The sequence below is a fragment of the Lissotriton helveticus genome, chromosome 7 (genome assembly GCF_964261635.1).
Source record: "Lissotriton helveticus chromosome 7, aLisHel1.1, whole genome shotgun sequence".
Lineage (NCBI taxonomy): Eukaryota > Metazoa > Chordata > Amphibia > Caudata > Salamandridae > Lissotriton > Lissotriton helveticus.
Window position 1 is genome coordinate 1,926,553,565 of NC_136068.1, and position 16,108 is coordinate 1,926,569,672.

At 42.8% G+C, this 16,108-nt stretch overlaps 1 protein-coding gene across 1 annotated transcript in view; it reads right to left on the minus strand.

The window, feature by feature from the left end:
- Positions 1-998: 998 nt before the first annotated feature.
- Positions 999-16,108, minus strand: part of LOC144770908 (sulfotransferase 6B1-like) — a 199,278-nt gene continuing 184,168 nt past the window's right edge. The window contains exons 6-7 of the mRNA XM_078655705.1: positions 3,801-3,957; positions 999-1,260 (exon numbers count right to left, since the gene is read on the minus strand). Of these exons, the coding sequence (XP_078511831.1) occupies positions 1,130-1,260; positions 3,801-3,957 (288 nt within the window). The 3' untranslated portion in view covers positions 999-1,129. The remainder of the gene's footprint in view (positions 1,261-3,800; positions 3,958-16,108) is intronic.

Here is a 16,108-nt window from a genome sequence, read left to right on the forward strand (position 1 = left end):
ATCCTCGACATCCCCCGCCACAGCCACATATCTGCCCACCTGAGAAATCTGCACTGGTTCCCCGTCAGCAAGAGGATCACGTTCAGGCTGCTCACCCACGCACACAAAGCGCTCCACGACACGGGCCCCGAATACCTCATCAACCACCTCACCTTCTACACTCTGACCCGCCAGCTCCGCTCCACCAGTCTCGTCCTCGCAACCGTCCCACGGATCCGCAGAACCACCACCGGAGGAAGATCCTTCTCCTACCTGGCGGCCAAGACGTGGAACTCCATCCCCGCCCACCTATGGCTGACCCAGGACCACCTCACCTTGAGGAAACACCTCAAAACATGGCTATTCGAGCAGTAAGAGCACCCCCCCTCAGCGCCTTGAGACCCTCATGGGTGAGTAGCACTCTCTATAAATGCATTGATTGATTGACTGGTTCTATCTAGGCGCAACAAAAATGACATCCTGTGGTATGTGTCAACACTTTGCAGACTTTGCAAACTGCAGCTGTACTGAGAACAATCCTGCAAAACCCACTCTAAGGCAAAGATTCCTAATTTAAAAACAAATTAAGCCTTTGTGCGCACTGGACGGAGCGTTTCCCGATGTCAATAGATTCTCTGGATAAAAAGAAGGTGTGATATCATGAGAAATTGACACAGAAAGAAGAGAACGTTTCTAAACTTTGCAGGTGATAAATAATGTATACTTTGCTCAGCCTTGGTTTTATGCCGCAGAATCCCACAAAGAGGTTCGCATGAGAAGCCAACACTCTCCTATAGAAGGCGCTGGACAAGCAGAGAGGCTGTGAAGACTGAATCCAAGACCACCGAGCTTTGCTTGACTGTTATCAAGGGCCAGCAGCCCACCCGTACCCCAGAAGCACCCCTAGCTTGAAGGAGTCAGAAACTGGATTCTCTAGAACAGGGTTTTCTTTTCATATTGAAAAGGTTTTCAAAGTAAACGACGAAGATTTCAAACTAATAAAATAAGTAAAGTAGATGCATTCTCAAAAAGGTATTTATTCACAAAAGCAGTGGTGTCAGATTTAAAATAATTCTCCACTTAGATCTTGTAATTCAGGCTGGGCGTGGTTTCTGACTAATGGCGTCACGGGCAGCGTTGAAACGAATGTTTAGCTCTTGCAGTGAATTTTATAATTCATCATTTCTCCAAGTTTGGTTCCTCCTAAACACTCTTCAAACTTTGCATCCATCTCCCGGCTTTGAGCTTCAGAGAAATAGTTTTTCCAGTCTCCGACATCACCTGTGCAGGAAAAACAATCAATCAATATTATCTATTAATAAGGGTAGTTGCATCACTCAGTATCAGCAGACATGGGATACACACAGTACTGTTTCACCGGGGCTAAAACTCAAATATTCCACACGTTTGGTGCTTTTTCTGGGAAAACTGATAAGGGCCGTTTCTTTTTAAGTGGTGAGATGCTTCGAAAGGCATGCTTTTGAAGTGCACAGATCCCCTGCCATCCTGACCCTGGCTCCAGATTAACTATAGGGGGTATGTAGCCCTTTGTGTGGAGACAGAGCACAGCCTATTTAAGTGTAAGCGGGGCTGGACCCAACTCCTCCCTACCATCCTGCTAGTGATGGCCAATCGAGTCACACCTAAGCTCCTAATTGTGTATGGCTGTCTAGGAGGAATACACAAAGCCCAACGTTGACCCATCCACAATCATGTGACCGAGAGACAGGCATCAAATGGCTAAGGCAAGAAAATGCAAACTTTCTAAAAGGGACATTTTCAGAATTGCAATTTAAAATATGACTTCACCACAAGTTAGCATTTTAAATTAGTATTCCAGAGACAAAAAAATGAAGGAGATACCTGTTCCCATTTGTAAATTACACTTATAAATTGTAATAAGGTAATTCCAATGTTATCCTAGGGGAGAGATAGGCCTTGCTGTAGTGAAAAAGAAGTCCTACCAGGATATGTAAAACTTAAAAGTACGTGTCCAACTTTGTAAATACATTGTACCCTGCCCTCTGGGCTGTCATGGTCCTATCCTAGGGGTGACTTATATGCATGAAAAAGGAAGGTTTGAGCCAGGCAAAAAGTGTACTTTTCCAGGTTTACATGGCAGTTTAAAACTACACACACAGGTTCTGCAATGGCAGGCCCGAGGCATGTTTAAAGGGCTACTTCAGTGAGTGGCACAATCAGTGCTTGCAGGCCCACTAGTAGAATTTAGTTTACAGGCCCTGGGCGCAGGTAGTGCCACTTTACTAGGGAACTACAAGTAAATTAAACATACCAGTTGGATATGAGCCAATCTTCCATGTTTAGGGAAAGTGCGCAAGCACCTTTGCACTGGGTAGCAGCGGTAAAGTGCACAGAGTCTCAAGGCCAGCAAAAATGAAGTGCGGAACAACAGGAGGACTGAAGGCAAAAAGTTAGGGGAAGCCCATGCCAAGGATGCCAGATCTAACACTTGTCAAACTCTTCACTCCGTCGCATTCTTTCGCCATCTTTTTACCACTTGCTCCTCCTTTGCTATCAGTCTTTCTCTCCTTCCTCTCAACATGTCTTCTCTATGAGTTTGTCATCCTCTTTCTTGCTTCTGCTTTCTACTGTTCCCTCCTCCATACTGTTTCTCCTACATTTCCTATTCGTCCATGCTTCCATCGGTTTGCTTTCTGCTCTCCTTCTTTTTTCTCTCCTCTCACTCCCCTCCCTAATTTCCTATCCTCTGTAACCCTCTGTTCATCTTTCCATCTCTTGTCTCTTCTCCTGGTTTCTCCTACTTCCTTTTTCTTACTTTCCTCTTTCTTCAGCCTCCAATTTCCTCTCTTCAAAGCTACAATGTTAGTCTTGCAAAGGAATCGTTTGTCATAGATAGCCAAATATAATTTTTGGGCCACTGATTTGGTCACAGTTTACCTTCTACAACAGAGACCACAGGACATAAACATAAATAATCCAATGTTAAATCCAGGCAACCTTCACGGGTCTTCACCAGCCTCACACACTCAGGGGCAACTGAGTGTACCTGCACTGGGGTCAAGGAGAATTCACCGGCCACAGCCAGGTGTCCCAGCAGCTGAATAATGGTACAAAACCAGTGGAGAAGCACCTACCCAACCTGGCCGCCATGATACAACTAGCAAAGAAAGAAAAATACGTAAACGCAGTGTGGCATCGAAGAATACGTGGGGACCAGGCGAGAAGCCAAATTGTATCCGTCCACCACCATGCTATTGGGCCGCAGTACAGAGCACACGGTGCGGATAAACATCATGTTGTGGGAGCACAGTGTAGACTATTGAGCAGGTCTTCTAAACTTTACACCACCCCTGGGTGGTTTGGGTAGATGGACCAGGCCCATCGCTGGACTCCTCTGAAAGGAGAGGCCATGTTGTCTTGCTCAATGTACCCTGCGGTGGACATGGTGCAAAGCCGAGTAGCAAAGTGAGAGCCACAGTGCTTGGTTCTGAACCTAAGCGTGATGAAAACCCCATCGACCACGGTACCATTCGTTATTAAACCCGTCCATGCTTATGACGAGCCCAGCTCGTCATGAGGCACAGTGGAGCTGTGCTCATGACGAGCTCGGCTCGTCATAACGGCTGCGACACTCCCCCGCTTGGCGAATTCCATGCCGTTGTGGACGTTCTATTGGAGTGGGCAGAGTCATGACGAGTCCAGCTCATCATGAGCGCAGCTCCACTGGACAGCATGACGAGCTGGACTCTTCATGAGCGCCGCGCGCGGCCCCTCCCTCCCCGCACTGCAGGGGAATTACCCCCGCTGTGAAGGGGTTAAAAAGATATTTGCAAACGTACCTTTTCGAAAAACATGGGAGCCCAAGATTCCATGCGTCTCTGGAGACTTTTCTTTCATGGCTTTGAAGTGGCCTCGTTTGGTGATTAACTGCAGTTGCTCTTCAGTCAGATTTATCTCAAAAAAGTTGTCAATCTTCTTAACTGCCACAGCCAGATCCTGGAATGAGATAAGAGTCGGCCTTAAAACTTCCGTTCCTCACCTGTCGCTCTAGAAGACACAAGGCCTCTTTGAAGTGTCATTAGATGCCACCCAGAGACAGAGTTGTCAAAGACCTATTGTGTACAATTCCAATACTTGTAGTGCGCGTTCGATCTTCCCATTGATTATTATTTGTTTACTTTCTTGTCAATCTCATGTTCTTGCTTCTTATTCAATGGCTTTCCTTCCTTTCCCTGTGTTTGTGCCTTCCCTAGAGGGTAGATTCATTACTAGCCTTTTGATTGGAAGATGAATATCCTTCCACGGTGGGAAACAACTATTACAACGCAGTCATTACAACGCACTACCTTTATAACGCAGCTGTAACAACGCAACTGCCTGTACAACGCAGTCATTACAGCGCATTTCACTACAACGCATGCCATTACAACGCATATCATTACAACGCATGCCATTACAAAGCATTATAAGATAAGTCATGGAGATTTTTTTGTTTTAGGGTGGGTATGGGTTTTGGGGTACATGGTAATAGTAACTTTCACCCCTACACTATCCAACACTTTCCCTACTGTTGCACTCACTGGAGTGGAAATAGTAATTTTTACCCCTACACTATCCAAAACTTACCCCACCGTTACCCTAAAAGTATTATGCGTTATAATGATATGTGTTATAAAGGTGTGCATTGTAATGGTATGCTTTGTAATGGTAGTTTTTAAAAATGCGTTGTAATGGCATGCGTTGTAAAATCATGCGATGTAATGGTAGTTGCGATCTAAAAAACACGTTGTAATTGTTTGGGTTGTAACGTCATATATTCTTCCATGGCTGACATCAGTGAACTACTTTTTTCTTTTTCTTTGAGCTCTGATGGGAGTGCACGTGTTTTCTTGCTCTCTCTCCCATGTGCTGCTTCCCTCCTCACATCCCCTTTCCTTACACTCACTGTACTGCTCCCCACCTTCCCAGCTCATCCCTTAAATCACAGCAACAGACATATTGTTGCCAGGATTGACTAAAGATCAGATTTCATTGGGTTTGTTTTGTTTTTCTGCCTTCCAAGTGTTGCAGGAAAGGCAGGCCTCGGCACACAAAGGCAGCATTTATGGAGGTGGGGCATGCTTCTGGACTCATTCTGCTTGTGTTGGAGGCTGAAGATGTACTCAGAGTGAGTGAAAAGATGTATCTTCTCCCGGCGGCCATTATATGTTCTCTCCGGGCTGCTGGAGAGCGCCAAATGTCTGCAGCATTGGTACCCGGTCCTAGTCACCTGGAAAGGATATGGCAAACATTTTCCTTTGAATTCTGAAAGTTCCCAGACAGCTGTTATGTTCTTCTAACTACTTGAAACTAATCCAGTCTGTTAATTCCTTATCTGGGTCAAGGGCAACTGGCTTTTTAAATTCTGTTCAGAGTTTCCTGCCTAAAATTTGAAAGATAAACCATGCTGTGTACAAAGATTGAAAAAAGTGATTTCAGTGTTCTGAACTTACGATATCTGTTTGCTCTTACTTAACTTCTTTAACTTTTAAAAAGACACGCTTTATAAACAAGAATTGGCAAAACCAAATGTAAATTGTAAATTGATACTTGTATAGCGCACTACTCACCCGCAAGGGTCTCAAGGCGCTTGTACGAATACCGCTGTGGAACCCATCCTGGCTTTCCCTGTCCACTCCTGGGCACCCCCAAGGTGGAGGCCAGGCATCCTTTAGCGTTGTGGGGGCCGTTGTGGAGATTAAGCAAGCTATTGCCCAGAGTTGCAGAGTGGGACTCCATGATTGGAATAGGCACCGAGGCGAGAATTATCAGGTCCGTGGAATTTTGAGCCCAAGACCCGCCGAGGCAGGGAATTGAACCCTGGTCCCGGGCTAGTCTTCTGCATCAGGGTCTGCCGCTCTAACCATTGAGCCACACTTCTCCACAACCAATAGCTTAGCCCTTACATTATTGAAGTGAGGTGCATTGGCTTTGCCAATGGTTATTCAATCTGGGGTTGGCTGTACCACGGACTACTCCTTCGGCAAGGGAGGAACTGGAAGATTGTACTGGCCTCCCCGTGTCGCCAAATGTCATTTTTAATACCGCTAGGCATTCCCCAAACCAAGAAGGTGGCAGTATCACCGAAAACTATCAGGGCAATCAGGACAATGGAGTCTCTGAGGAGCATTCAGTTGCAGCCCAAATTGATGATACCGTACCAAATAAGGATGTCTCCCCAAATCCAACAATCACAGGGGAGAAAAGGAAAAGAAAATTAGCTAAACCAACTGGCTCTAAGAGGAAACAACCCCCTCGCCTAAAACAGCAACGTACTGTCCTGTGTTCATGGATTAAAAATACGGCGACCACCACAACTCCCGCAAGTGCGGAGCTTGTCGACGTCACTGTGGATCCCACGGTTCACCTAACTTTACCAGAACATCCAAATCATTCCATTCTTACGCAAACTGAGTCTATAGCAGCCCCTACAACTCAATTCAGACCTGGTGACATCTCAATTGATACAATAGTGGACATGGTATTTGAGAGCATTAGCGTACTTGTGGATAAGAACTATACTACACTTTGGAAATGTCTAGACCGTTTGGAGTCGCTTATAAATAAAACAAACACACATACTAGCACTCTCAAATCAACAATTGTTACGGGGTGGGGGTTCAGAAGTTACAGCCCCCTAGTACAGAGAATCTGATACCACAACGGCAAACCCTGATTCCTATACCGCCTCCCCTTAAGAGTGTTTGTGCAACTTGTAGTAAAGCAAAGGAAAGCCCTTCTCCTAATTTCATCTCTGGTCAGAAAACGTTATTACCCACAAAGTGAACTAACAGCACTAATGTCCATACTCATTTAGCTAATCATGCTGCCCCTGATAATCCAACCCTCTCAGGGCGTAACATTCTGAGCAACACCACCACCATTGCTACCCCAGAATCACATAATCTAAACTTACAAGTGCTAAAGTGGAATGTTGTTGGCCTGGCTTCCAAGTTAAGCTCTATAGATTGGGTTAACATAGTCCAAAAACATAATATTCTCATGTTCCAAGAAACCTGGGCCACGGGGAATTTATTTCTAGAAGGTTTTGCATGTTTTAACAACATTGTTAGTAAAGTAGGTCATCCATCTGGCGGACTCTCCATTTGGATCTATGAGCACTCCGTAACATACTGTAGCACAACTTAGCCCACTATGTTGTTAGTTGTACGGACCGATAAACGATTTTATGTCATGGAGTATTGAAAGAAAGGGCTGTCTTATATTGTTAGTTGTACGGATCGATAAATGATTTTATGTCATGGAGTATTGAAAGAAAGGGCTGTCTTATGTTGTTAGTTGTACGAATCGAAACATGATTTTATGTCATGGAGTATTGAAAGAAAGGGCTGTCTTATGTTGTTAGTTGTACGGATCGATAAATTATTTTATGTCATGGAGTATTGAACGAAAGGGCTGTCTTATGTTGTTAGTTGTATGGATCGATACATGATTTTATGTCATGGAGTATTGAAAGAAAGGGCTGTCTTATGGTAGTTGTACGGATCGATACATGATTTTATGTCATGGAGTATTGAAAGAAAGGGCTGTCTTATGTTGTTAGTTGTACGGATCGATAAATGATTTTATGTCATGGAGTATTGAAAGAAAGGGCTGTCTTATGTTGTTAGTTGTATGGATCGATACATGATTTTATGTCATGGAGTATTGAAAGAAAGGGCTGTCTTATGTTGTTAGTTGTATGGATCGATACATGATTTTATGTCATGGAGTATTGAAAGAAAGGGCTGTCTTATGTTGTTAGTTGTACGGATCGATACATGATTTTATGTCATGGAGTATTGAAAGAAAGGGCTGTCTTATGTTGTTAGTTGTACGGATCGATAAATGATTTTATGTCATGGAGTATTGAAAGAAAGGGCTGTCTTATGTTGTTAGTTTATTACGGACCGATACATGCTTTTATGACATGGAGTATTGAAAGAAAGGGCTGTCCACATGCCATATTTACATTTTATAGTATACACTTAATTGCATTTTACATTATGCTTCCTTAAACTGTTTACATATGATTGCACTTTATTATAATTTGCTGGTATTTGTGGAACATTTAATTGTACCTAATAGCACAGCGTTGCTATTTGTCAGGGCTATGAACTTCCTACATTTTAATGGAATCGTTAGAGGTCTTATTATTGATACTGTTGTTTTGCACATTATGCTTTTTAACATATGTATTTTATCGAGTTTCCCTGATGCAATTTGAAAGTCTTCATGTACTCATTCGTTTTATATTGCGTTTTTGCATAGTAATCTGTATTGTTGCTGGTATTTTTGACATGTGCTTTTATGGATATTTTATATCTGAATAAAGATTGATTGATTGATTGATTGATTGACAAGCATTTTGCTATAAATTCTGAAATTTCCCAGACAGCTGTTATGTTCTTCTAACTACTTGAAACTAATCCAGTGTGTTAATTCCTTATCTGGGTCACGGGCAACTGGCTTTTTAAAATCTATTCAGAGTTTCCTGCCTAAAATTTGTAAGATAAACCGTACTGTGTACAAAGATTGAAAAAAGTGACTTCAGTGTTCTGCTTGGGGATACCTTAGGATATCTGTTTGCTCTTCCTTAACTTCTTTAACTTTTAAAAAGACACGCTCTATAAACAAGTATTGGAAAAACCAATAGTTTAGCTCTTGCATTATAGAACTGAAGTGCATTGGCTTTGCCAATGGTTATTCCTTCATTTGGTCACTCCCTCCATTGGTAGTGCCACACATCTGTCTGCAGACAGTGGGGAGTGTGGTGACTTGGGCCCTAGGCCCACATGCTAGACGAATGACCAGGCAACACACAGTGGTAGGGTACTGGTAACTGGCCCCAAGCACGTGCGCCCGGCCCCTTTTATTGACAGGGACACCTGACTTGCGACGCCTGTGATTGGTGGGTGTTCAGTGTGAGTAGAACACTAGAATGTATCCAGCCGGATACTGCTGGGAGTAGTAACTTTCTACAACAGTCAGTGCCTGTCATCAACTGGCTTGGGTGAAATTTAAACTACGGCAACGTAAGCCATTTAAATTTGGAATTTTTGTGTTGCACTCGTTATGCAAAATTGCTAAAATGATTCCTTTACGACATGTAATTGCACTAACATTTGTGGTAAAAGTACAGCATAAGAGTGCAGGAACAGTGCAAACAACCACAATAAGAGTGACTTGTTCATGGCAACTGTGTTTTGCTTTATTTTTTAGCACAAAATATGCCCCCAAGTCTAAAATGAAGTACGAATTTCATGCTAAAATAAAGCTAAAAATGGCAGAAGTGCGTTTTGCGTAATTCTGAGTAATCTAATGTAATTTTCCCGAAATGTCTTGTTATGTTATGTAAAAGAACGTATAAAGCGCGCTTACACCCAACCATTTATTGGCGCTAGTCGGCAAAGAAGAGACAGAAACGATAAATGGATAAATGGGCAGCAGGGAGAAGACCAAAGAAAAAGCCTAATTGTAACCCTTGCAAAACAAGTGAGTCTTCAGGAGAGACCTGAACTGAATGTAGGAAGAAGTGAGCCTAAACTCCAGCGGGAGCATGTTCCAAAAGGAAAGAGCAAGGAACGAGAACCGGAGCCCACCATGTTTCTTGCGTTTGAAGGTGGGAGTTTTAAGCAAGGCAAGATGGGATGATCGGAGGTTACGGGAAGGGACATAGTGACAGAGGGAGGAAGAGATGAAGACTGGGGCGAGGCCGGCCAGAGCCTTAAAAATAATACAACCCAGTTTAAAGTAGCAACGCTCAGCCGCAGGGAGCCAATGTAAGGACTTTAGAAGGGGGCAAACGTGTTGGTGCCTGGGCTGGCGGAAGATCAATCGTGCGGCCTGGTTTTGAACCAGCTGCAATCGATTTAGCTGGTAGGCAGGGATGCCCACATACAGTGAGTTGGCGTAGTCGACTCTAAACATAACCAAGGCCAAAAGGGCCAGGGTGAGAGCCTCGGTGGTAAGGAAATGAGAGATCTTCTGAATTCTTCGCAGATGGAAAAAGCTAGAAGACACCACGGTGGTAATCTGGGGCTTCATCGATAGATCATTGGATATGGTCACACCAGGGCTTTTGGCGGAACCGGCTGGGCAAGGGGGGGAGCCCAAGTCAGAGGGCCAAAAATTGGAGTTCCACGGATTGGAGAGGCCCCCGATAAGCACCAGCTCGGTTTTATCTGGGTTAAGTTTTAAGTGATTAGCCCCCATCCAATCACTGATGTGACACAAAGTGGACTGGAAAGTACCAATTGATTGAGCCGAGGAGTCAATGTTGACAATGAGCTGAATGTCATCTGCATAATTGAAGGCAGTGACATTACTTCCTCGTAAGGACCGAATCAAGGGGGTAAGATAAAGATTAAAAAGAAGAGGGGAGAGGAAAGAGCCCTGCGGGATGCCACATGTCAGCCCGACCCTATCCGCAGTGTACTGGGAGAGGCCGACAGCCTGGTAACGGTTACTCAAAAATGAGCGAAACCATTTAAGGGCCGATCCCTGGATGCCGGCCTCCTCGACACGGTCAGCCAAATTATCATGGTCGACCGCGTCGAAGGCCGCCGATAGATCCAGGAGTACCAAGGCCTGGCTGATGTTGAGGTCTGCGCCCCTCCGCAGCTCTTCCATCACCGAGAGAATGACCGACTCAGTGGAATGGGAGGGTCTGAAGCCAGCCTGTTGGGGATCCAGGAACTGCGAACACTCAATAAAGGAACTCAAGGCGGAAGTGACATGGGCCTCGAGAACTTTACTGAGGTAGGGGAGCAAAGAGATGGGACTGAAGTTGCTCATAAGCGAGGGATCAGCGTTGGGCTTCTTGAGGATGGGCACCACTTCGGCAATTTTGAACGCCCTAAGGACCAGACCCTCTTTAAGTGAATTATTGAGGAGCATCATAGGGGGATAGGGCAGGCCGTGAAAGCCTCGCGCAGAACATGAGGGGGACAGCAAGCAGTGGGGGAGCCAGAGGCCACCTTGTTTAACAAGGCTAAAATAGAGATAATAGAGAAAATAGAGAAAAAGCAAATTATGCAGAGTTTGCACACTCCTAATCATCAACTGTGAGCATGTGTTATCATGACGGAAGCCACTGTTTCAGAACTGTTTTCAAAGTTATCAGGGCAAGACATTTTATGATGCAGGTCTAGAGCGCCATCTAGCGGAGTGATAACAAAACTGTTCTCTTTCCCCAGCCCTTAATCAGTACTAACAAGAACTAGCATTGTAACATGTTGTTAGTGTGTTGAGGTCGCTTGTAGATTTGAGACATCTTTGACTGGAAAATCACTACAGTACAAGAAGGATTGTGTGTGCAGAAATATAAGCTACTTACAACAACAGAAACATTTACAGGGCAGGGACACTCAATCCACTAAATTCACAGTGGAAGAGGAAGTGACGTCATGCATCGTTCAGCTTCCAGATACTTTCACCGGAAGTGATGTCACGTGATATTTTACAGGGATGGTGTTAATGAAAGTGGCACCAGACAAACCGTGCGCTTGTTGACATCAGCAGAAGTGGATAAATACATCCTACATCCAATGTTTAAAACCCCTGACTTATGGAAGCAGAAAGAGTTCCACAGTTGTTCATCTCACACCCATTAATCTGATCATCACGGGTAATGGCCCTCATTACCTATCACAAAAATGTAACCCTTACATTCCCTCAAGATCTTTGAGATCTGGAGATCGTGAATTGTTATTTGTCCCCAGGTTCTGGAAGACAAGACAAGGGGGAAGGTCGCTATCTGTAGCAGGCCCGAAGTTCTGGAATGAACTACCTTATGAACTTAGATCATGTAAGGAACTCTTTCCCTTTAGGAAAAAATTAAAAACTTTCCTGTTTAACTATTAGTTCTTGTTGGACCATTAATAAACTATAGGATAGGGCTTGGATGCTCTGAGATGCTGCCAAAGGCGCGGAGATACTCCTTAGGGAGTCGATTCCCAGCGCGGTACAAGTGTGCAAATAAATAAATAAAATAAATAAATAAATAAATAAAATAAATAAATAAATAAATAAATCATGCTGGACCTCTCGGCGGCATTTGACACGGTCCATCACACTTTACTAGTGGGTCGATTAGAAGAAATAGGAGTGAAGGGCACGCCCCAAAAACTCCTCTAATCCTTTCTCTCAGAAAGAACCCAAAGGGTAAACCTGGACACATTTGAGGCTGAGGCATTCTCCTGTCCTTGTGGAGTTCCTCAGGCATAGCTGCCAAGGTTTCAGATTGCTTATGCGTGACATTTTCATAATTTTACTGTAAATATGAGTGACATTCAACGACTATGAGTGACACTTTCTCGGGAGCAAAATCAAGCAATGACCATGAGGAAAACATATAAATATCAGAAATGACACCAATTTGAGCAACAAGAAACTCAAGGAAGATCTTAAAACTGCTGCAAACCACTAGAGATGGAAGGGCACAAACCAAATAAAAAGCAGTAACTCACAGCTAATCCTCATAAAATAGAGTTTTGATTTAGTACTCTGTGCAATTTCATGAACAGAATTAAGGCGAGAGAGAATAGTATCCAAAGTAGTGCCAGAGTCTTTGGGTACTAATTCCGGAGTGGGAGAGGCCTGCATAGCCCTTTTCAGATTTCCTTGTCTTTGTCTTTTGAAGAAGGACCCATACTTTCTGCCATTGGAGCAAAGAACTATAGTAGAATTGTAAACAGCTGAAAGCAGTACAGACAATGTTGGTCAGTAATAAGTATCTATTATACCCTTGTTCCAACAAGGTTATAGTCAGCGCTCAACTAACTTGCTGACAGGAAGGCAATGCCAACCGCAATACACCAATGACTGGTGGATACTGCCAAAGAGTACCAAGCAGGACTCATATAGCGCTTAGAAGCACAGACTGGTTAAGAGCCTAATGAACTTCACTACTGAGACAGCACTTAGTTGTGACCGGGGTATTTTAACTGTATGAAAACCAGTACTGGCACCAAAAAACTGGAAATGAGCTTCCCATCAGCAAACACGGCAGAAGCTTGGAAAAGAGTATTATCATATCTCACATAATGCTGAGACCTCGGGTCCACCTCCAGAAAAAAACTGCATTATTTGGCATTTTAACCTCCACAGGTCTCCTTGCGTCCTTCATGCTGCCATTTTAGGTCAGCTTCTGAGGAAAACACAAAAACTGAGATTGCGCGGTCAGGGGCACTGATTTACTCCAGGTTGAAATAGTGGCAATCAGGACTGATTTCAAAAATCTGCCGCTTCGTGTCTCCAATGCAGAGCCTTGTATAAGTGCAGTAGAAGATACCACACACAAACAGTTTAAACATATGCCGAACATGGAACGTTCCCTGGTTTCCTTGCGGAGGGACCTCACGGAGCAGGAAGACAGGAATCGTAGAAGCAATCTACACATCTTTGGGCTACCAGAGGATTCGGAGAAAGCTGCTCCATCAATGTTAGACTTTTTTCTCAGTTGGATTCCTACTGTGCTGGATATCTCTTTCCAAGGAAAGTTTGAAATTGAGCGTGCCCATAGGGTTCCAACGTTTAGATCAAAGTCTGTCGTATCCCAGACCGGTGGTTTTCAAACCTTTGAGACACCAACATTCTGAACAAATTTTTGTGCAAATGAGGAAAATCAGATCGATTCAGTGGGAGGGTCACTAAATTGCCATATCCCAGGACTTGGCCAGAGATACTGTCATCCGAAGAAAAGGTTTTCTAAACCTACAAAGAAGTCTTTTAGAGATGAACATTCCGTTCTCCTTTGCTGGCCCGTCACGCTTTAAAATAGCTTTCAAAGGTCGCACTCAGATATTTTATGAGCCTTCTGATTTGTCCACATTTATGGATAACCAGTCTGAATCGTGGATGGACTCTGATTCGTCTTCAAGCACTGCTATTTCTTAACCAATCTTTGTTTTAGGTGATGGGATTAAGGCTCTGTTGTGCTTTTTGTCACATTTGTGATGCTTTTATCCCTTTACAACTCTAGGGGTGAAATGGGCTATTTACCCTAGGAAGTCTGGCTGCTATGGTTCTTATGCTTGTGAATTTACTAACCTTTTTCTTTACAGGCTTTTCTCCTTTTTTTCTCCTTTACCATAATATAATGTTATCCTGATGATATTCTTAGTTGGCTCCCACTTTACAGGTTTCACACTTTCCTTATCTGATAAATTCCTTCTTTGTTCTAACCCTGATTTTTCTTTGAAGCACATCTATTAATTAATCTTTGTTTAGGTGTTAGTTCCTGTGTGTCTTTTTCTTGCATTTGTGTTGTGATTATCCTTTTGTTCCTATAGGGGTGGAATGGGTCATTTACTTTAGGTAGGTTGGTTGTTGTTGTGATTATATTTCTGAATTTACGTAGTTTTTCTCTACAGGTTTATCTCCTTTTCTTTTCCTTTTCTGTGGCACAATGTGATCCTTAGGATGTTTCTTGGCGTCTTTAAAGTTACAGGTTTCACTTTTTTCTTTTCTGATAAGCTCTCTCTTTGTTCTAAAGTTATTTTCTTCTACTTATATCTCTTTACAGGCATACAGTTATTCTTTACTCTTGTTGTTTATCTTCTTCCTAGGCGTCATATATATGTTAAGTTGATTTCCTGACTGTGGTTCTTAGATATATGTTTGTTTGGTAATGGATCCCGGTCAGTAGCTATTATTGCTTTTGTGTAGGACTCTTCGTTTTGCTCATTTTTGACATTTTTCATTCCTTACCTCATTCTTTTCCTGGAATCTGTTCTACTCCATCATCCTCTCAATGCATTACCCAACTTTGTTTGTTATGAATAAGTATTATGTAGTATGTATTGGGTAGTATTTATTATACACAATTCGGCTTCAAAGTTTGATACCAGCCATTAAGTGTTCAAAGAATGTTGTTTTATCAGCTTTATTATTTATATGTGTAACTGCTTATTTTTTACAGGGTAATGATATCTCATGATTTGCTCTTGGTATTTATTTGCAATGCTAATCAATTCACGTTGTCTTCTACAGGTAACATGTATTTTTGTGTTTTATATATTTAATAATATGAATTTACAGAGGTTTCAACTATAAAGAGCTATTAGTACTGCAATACTTCAAACTTTTTACTGGTCTGAATGTGCTTTCACTCAATGTGCGCAGTTTGAATCACCCTGTGAAGAGGGCAAACATTTTGTATTATTGTGAAAGTCTTTCTAGTGACTTAGGGCCATATGTATCAAGCCAAATTGACTTCGCAAACGATGCGAATTTCGGCGTTTGCGAATGCAATTTGAACTAATGGTATGCATCAAGGAAATCTGCTTGAAAAATAAGGAATCGCAAAATATGCGATTCCTTATCTTGCGATTGCATTTAAGGAATCGCAAATTTTGCGATTCCTTAAATGCAATGTAAGAAGCTAAAAAAAATAGCACATTGGCATTAAGGAATCGCAAATTACCACCAACTTCTAGTTGGTGGTAAGTTGTGAATTCCTTTCAAAATGCATATTTTTTTCATTTTTCAAAGTGCCATGTGACGCACATACATGCCCTAAGGGCATGTATGTGCGCCACATGTGCACCCATGCAGATTTCAGGGGTGCAACAGGGTGTCCTTCGGACACCCCTGTACCCTTGAAAATATTCTCAATTTGCGATTAGCAAATTGCGAATCGCACATTTCCCCTTCGTTCCTATGGGCCTCCTGGCCCATAGAAATGAATGGGAAATTATTCATTAATTGCGATTAGCAATTTGCTAATCGCAATTGAGGAATTTTAAGAAATCGCTAAAAAGAAGCAAATTTCTACATACATACCATTTTGCGATTTCTAAATAGCGATTCCTTAAAAATCGATATTTAGGAATCGCAAAACGGAATGTTGATACATATGGCCCATACTTTTATTGCAAGAAACCAAATTAGCTTATAAAGAAGCCTTATTGTTGCGGAAGGAGTCGGTCCTTGATGTTTCTTGCTCGGAGGCCTCTGGTAAGAGAAATGGTGACTTTGATTTCCAGGAATTCTGGGATGTCTATTGTTACTGCGGAGCATGATTCAGATGGTAGGTGGTTGCTCACTCGTTTTTTCTAATGGCTCGTTGGATATCTATGTCATGAATATCTATGCACCTATTGGC